The sequence below is a fragment of the Papaver somniferum genome, unplaced genomic scaffold, assembly GCF_003573695.1.
Source record: "Papaver somniferum cultivar HN1 unplaced genomic scaffold, ASM357369v1 unplaced-scaffold_0, whole genome shotgun sequence".
Taxonomy (NCBI): domain Eukaryota; kingdom Viridiplantae; phylum Streptophyta; class Magnoliopsida; order Ranunculales; family Papaveraceae; genus Papaver; species Papaver somniferum.
This window is the reverse complement of record NW_020618823.1, coordinates 850,571-855,009: the sequence shown is the minus strand read 5'-3', so window position 1 is coordinate 855,009 and position 4,439 is coordinate 850,571. Positions and strand designations below refer to the sequence as shown.

Sequence of the window (4,439 nt, the reverse complement as noted above, 5' to 3'; positions counted from 1 at the left end):
CTGCGGATTCTGTCTCTTCAGAGACCAACTCATGTTGAGTAGCTCTTCCAATGACTGAAATTCTAGGATTAACATCTGCTTGGACACTTACAAAGAAATTGTCATTTAAGTTACAAATTTCATAGGTTTTGACTTTGTCAAAAGCGATTGAAGGAATTAAAAAACTAGGAGATTGGTCATTCCAAAAAATTGTAGCGTTTGTGCTTCTTCCCTTCTTTGCTAACAAGTTGGCCACTTGTTTGTTCTCCTGTCTACATACTGAAAACCTAAAAAGGAAACTAGTTGATCTGCTAATAACTTTACTTCTTCTAGAATGGCTAGAATTACTCTCCTTTCCATAAATCAAATTTTACAATAAGTGTACATGCAAAGTTCATTGTTTTGAATCTCTTAATGTTTTTATTATTTTTTGAGATCCACTTAGGGATGGAAGAAGCATGGGGTGAGTAGGTGAAACTTGCGCAAAGTAAAATATGATAGTATAGATTTTTTTTAATCTTGATTCTTGACCATTCTTTCTCAGACTCTACTTTAGGCAAACTCTTTCTCGTATAGGTTTTTCACTTACCGAAATGGTATGTAACCGTCCACCTTGTTTTTCTTTTAAAGAAAACTCGGACGATAGACAGTCTGCCGTACAGTGTGAAAACACTATTTCACCAAATGGCATACCATGCGCTCATGTGTGGTTGTTGAATAATTTTACTTTTCGAAAAATATCAACTCATGTGTGCTCATGTAAACGGCCCTTCAAAACCCAAGCCCAAGCGCTTTGAAAACCAAGACGCTCTGGGAGAGAAGATAAAAACGAATCTTTAAACGCTGCTGACACTGTATCTCTGCAAACTTGCTATACACGGTAATGGTAGCTAAGGACAATCACATCACCTCTACTCTGAAAAGCATAATTTCAAAATACTATTAGTACCCCTATTTCACTCACATCACTAGGGTTTTGTGTGAGACTACTAGCTCTTCATTTCTAGGGTTTTGTTTATTTTATCTTCAAACTTTCTCATTCCCAATGGCTGCTGTTTCATCTTCAACACCCCCAAAATCATCAGAGGAAATGAAGGATTTGAAGATCACTGAGAGTACCAAATCTGAAGAAAAAGAAGCAGTAGTAACTGGATCTGCTCAAAAATCTGAAAATGAAGCTGAATCTCCATCATCATCATCATCAACTACATCTGAGAAGAAGAAAAAGAAGAAGAATAAGAACAAATCTGAGAAGAAAAGGAATAAGAACAAGAAGAAGAAGATGATTGTTTTGAAGAGTGCTGATGACAAAGAATTCGAAGTGGAAGAATCAATTGTTATGTTATCTGAAACAATCAAACACATGATTGAAGATGATTGTGCTGGGGATGGTATTCCATTACCAAATGTTACTAGTGATGTTCTGGAGAAAGTGATTGAGTTCTTGAAGAAGCATGGTCCTGCTATGGAATATCTCTATGGACCTGATGGGAAGATAGTTAAAGATGAGATTGATGAAGAAGAGTTTAATAAGGTTGCTGCAAAATTGATGCAGTTTGATCAGGAGTTTATTGATGGGTTGGAGTCTGATCAAGTACTTTTTGATTTGATCTTTGCTGCTAATTACTTGGGTATAAGGAATTTGATGGAGTGTACTTGTCAAGTTGTTGCTGGTAAGCTTAGAGAGATGACTCCGGAACAGGTAAGGGCTTATCTTCGAATTGAAAATGATTATTCTCCTGAGCAAGAGGCTAAAGTTAGGGCTGATAATGCTTGGGCTTTTCAGTAGATGTTGGAATTTCTTGAAAATCAATTTCACAGTAACAGGGATTTTGGGGGTTTTTAACTGGTGACTGTTAAGAGGGTTTATGGAGGTATAACTTTTTTTTAGGGGTTTTATGGAGTACTTGTTTCTTAGATTTATGCTTAATGATTTCTCATGGGGATTATGGTTCTGGGTTCTCTCTTTTGTTGATAATATGGGGTTATGGGGGTACTGAATTTTCCTCACTTTTGCTGATCTATGAACTTTGAGTTGAGATCTTTTTTTATAATATTGTTGCTAGTTTGTTTATTTTTTGTTGATTCTGCAGGTTATGGGGTTTCTATTGTTTCAATTTGATTGCATTGAATTTTGATTTTGATTCCATAATGTTGAATTCATGATTGCTATTGTTGGGGTTTTAGTCAGTACTACTTGGAAATGGTTTCTCACTTTTGAATTTATAAGCAAGAGCTTTTAACAGATTAGAGAAAACAGAGCCATGTTAGTGGATAACTTGGGGAAGATTAAAGATTGTTGTTAGAATGTAGTTGATACTTAAATATTTATGTGACCCTAGCTAATATGATAGTAGATTTGTTTCAGCAGTGGCTCACTGGATGGTCTAATCTTGGTATGTTGCTCATGAATAACTAGAGAATCCTTCTTTAGTCAATGAATTTGCTATGAATTAGCTAGGATAGTGCTTGAATTCTCTACATTGTAGAGTGATAGAGAAAATTTAAGCCACCATAGTGCTTGCTCTCACATGACATCCTAATTTCTTTTAAACTTGTGAAGCCCATTAAAAACTGGTTAGAACCTTGTTAAAAGTTGCGTTTTGGTCATTGGTATCACCATGTCGTATTGTTGTCAATTGTCATTACTGATCATTTTTTTTTTGTTAGAGATTCTAGTGCTTCATGGATTGAGTACTTACTAATTTATAGGAGCGTAGCTAATATAAAGATACATGACAAAAGAAAAAACAGCATGTTGTTTTGTTTTTGTTAATAAATTGTTCAACTCTCTGTTCTACAAGATAGATATTCATCAGAAATGTTGTGTAGTCCCGTGATCAGTAGCAGCAGCCATCTTGACACTAGTTAATGTGTTTGAATAACAAGGTCTGGGACTGGTTTCAGTGTGTTCATCTATCTTCATATCCGCAGGTTAGAGGTAGCACACATAGTAATTGTATGATTGTATCTCATCCCGAAAGCATGTTTCTTGTTCCATCACTGTTTTTATAATGGATTGAAGCACCATTCTTGTAATGTGGTTTCATGAATGCTTTGGAAATAAGAATTCTGATGTCCCTCTATCTAGATTTTAGGCTCTGGTACGAGTTATGTTAGAGATCATGTTCCTATTGCACGACACTAGAGCCTAAAATCTTAGTTCGTATTGCTTGACAAGTTACATCCAATAAACACCTCCCATCTAAGGTACTCATCTAGTTTCTGTTGAACAGTAGTTGATTGTTTGAATTGTTCTCCAATTAGTTCGACACTAGAGCCTAAATTCTTAGTTCCTATTGCTTGACAAGTTACATCCAATAAACACCTCCCATCTAAGGTACTCATCTAGTTTCTGTTGAACAGTAGTTGATTGTTTGAATTGTTCTCCAATTAGTTCCTTAAATCTAGTTTCATGTCTAATTGTTTAGTGTATCCGGAACAGAAATATTTCTGAACTGCAGAGAATGTTCAGAAGATAAGGATACTGTACTTAATACAAAGACCTGGATGATAGTTACTTTTACAGTCAGTTACTGTTATTTGTAAACTATTTCGACAGTCCATTTGTTTGGGATTTTGCAATTTGTGGAACAGCAAATAGTATAGGAGTGTAACTAAGAGCCTGGAAAACATAAGAAGCTGTTAGCTGTTCTTTTCTATACCTGCTTTATATTTTCCCAATGCTGTTTTTCGTATCTGATAGGGTGTGCAGTTATTATGCAAACCTTTTAGTAAAACTTCTCTAGATTTATATTCTTGGGCACACGGAAGATTATTGAACTGAGGTTATCACTATAAAAATACGGAGGGGCATTTTCGTCCATATAAAAAGTAACCAAAAACTCTAGGGACACCAAAAAGAACCCTTTTCTTTATTACAGTATAAGATGATTACTGTAGTGAATTTCTACTGTACTGCAAGAATTCAAAAAGATTGGATAACTTGGATCTCAGTGTTTGCTATAGATCGGCAGCAAGAAGATTATGAGAGCAACCAAGGTCTTTATAGATTAGTTTAACTTTAATCTCTGGTCTCCACATTAGGTAAGGACCGAATGACACTCGTTAGGTAAGTAATTGGGCTAATGCTAGGAATCCAAATCCATTCGAGTTTTTCTCAGCTTCTAAACTTAGCAATCCAAAACAGAAAGATTACTCTGTTCTGAGGGAAAGGAATGCGCTATAAACAAGAGCCTAACATAGAGCGGTATAGTTTATGGCTTCTTCTTCATCTGTTGAGGCTGTTTCAGCAACAACCAAGAAGATGATCACTTTAAGAAGCACTCACAATGATGTTTTTGAAGTGGAAGAATTGTTTTATCCTCCAACTTGATCAAACATTTTAGGTAGAGTAATTGAATTCTTAAACAAACATGGTGATACCAAGACTCTTGATAAAATCTCTGAATCCTGAGTACCTTGTGATAAGTAAAGGTCTAGCTACCAAAACCAAGTGT

The 4,439-nt window shown here is 35.5% G+C and overlaps 1 protein-coding gene across 1 annotated transcript; it reads left to right on the top strand.

The window, feature by feature from the left end:
- Positions 1-1,261: 1,261 nt before the first annotated feature.
- Positions 1,262-1,768, top strand: LOC113325858 (SKP1-like protein 4). Its single transcript, XM_026573726.1, has one exon. It carries the CDS (start codon positions 1,262-1,264, stop codon positions 1,766-1,768), a length of 507 nt encoding a protein of 168 aa, XP_026429511.1.
- Positions 1,769-4,439: the final 2,671 nt, after the last annotated feature.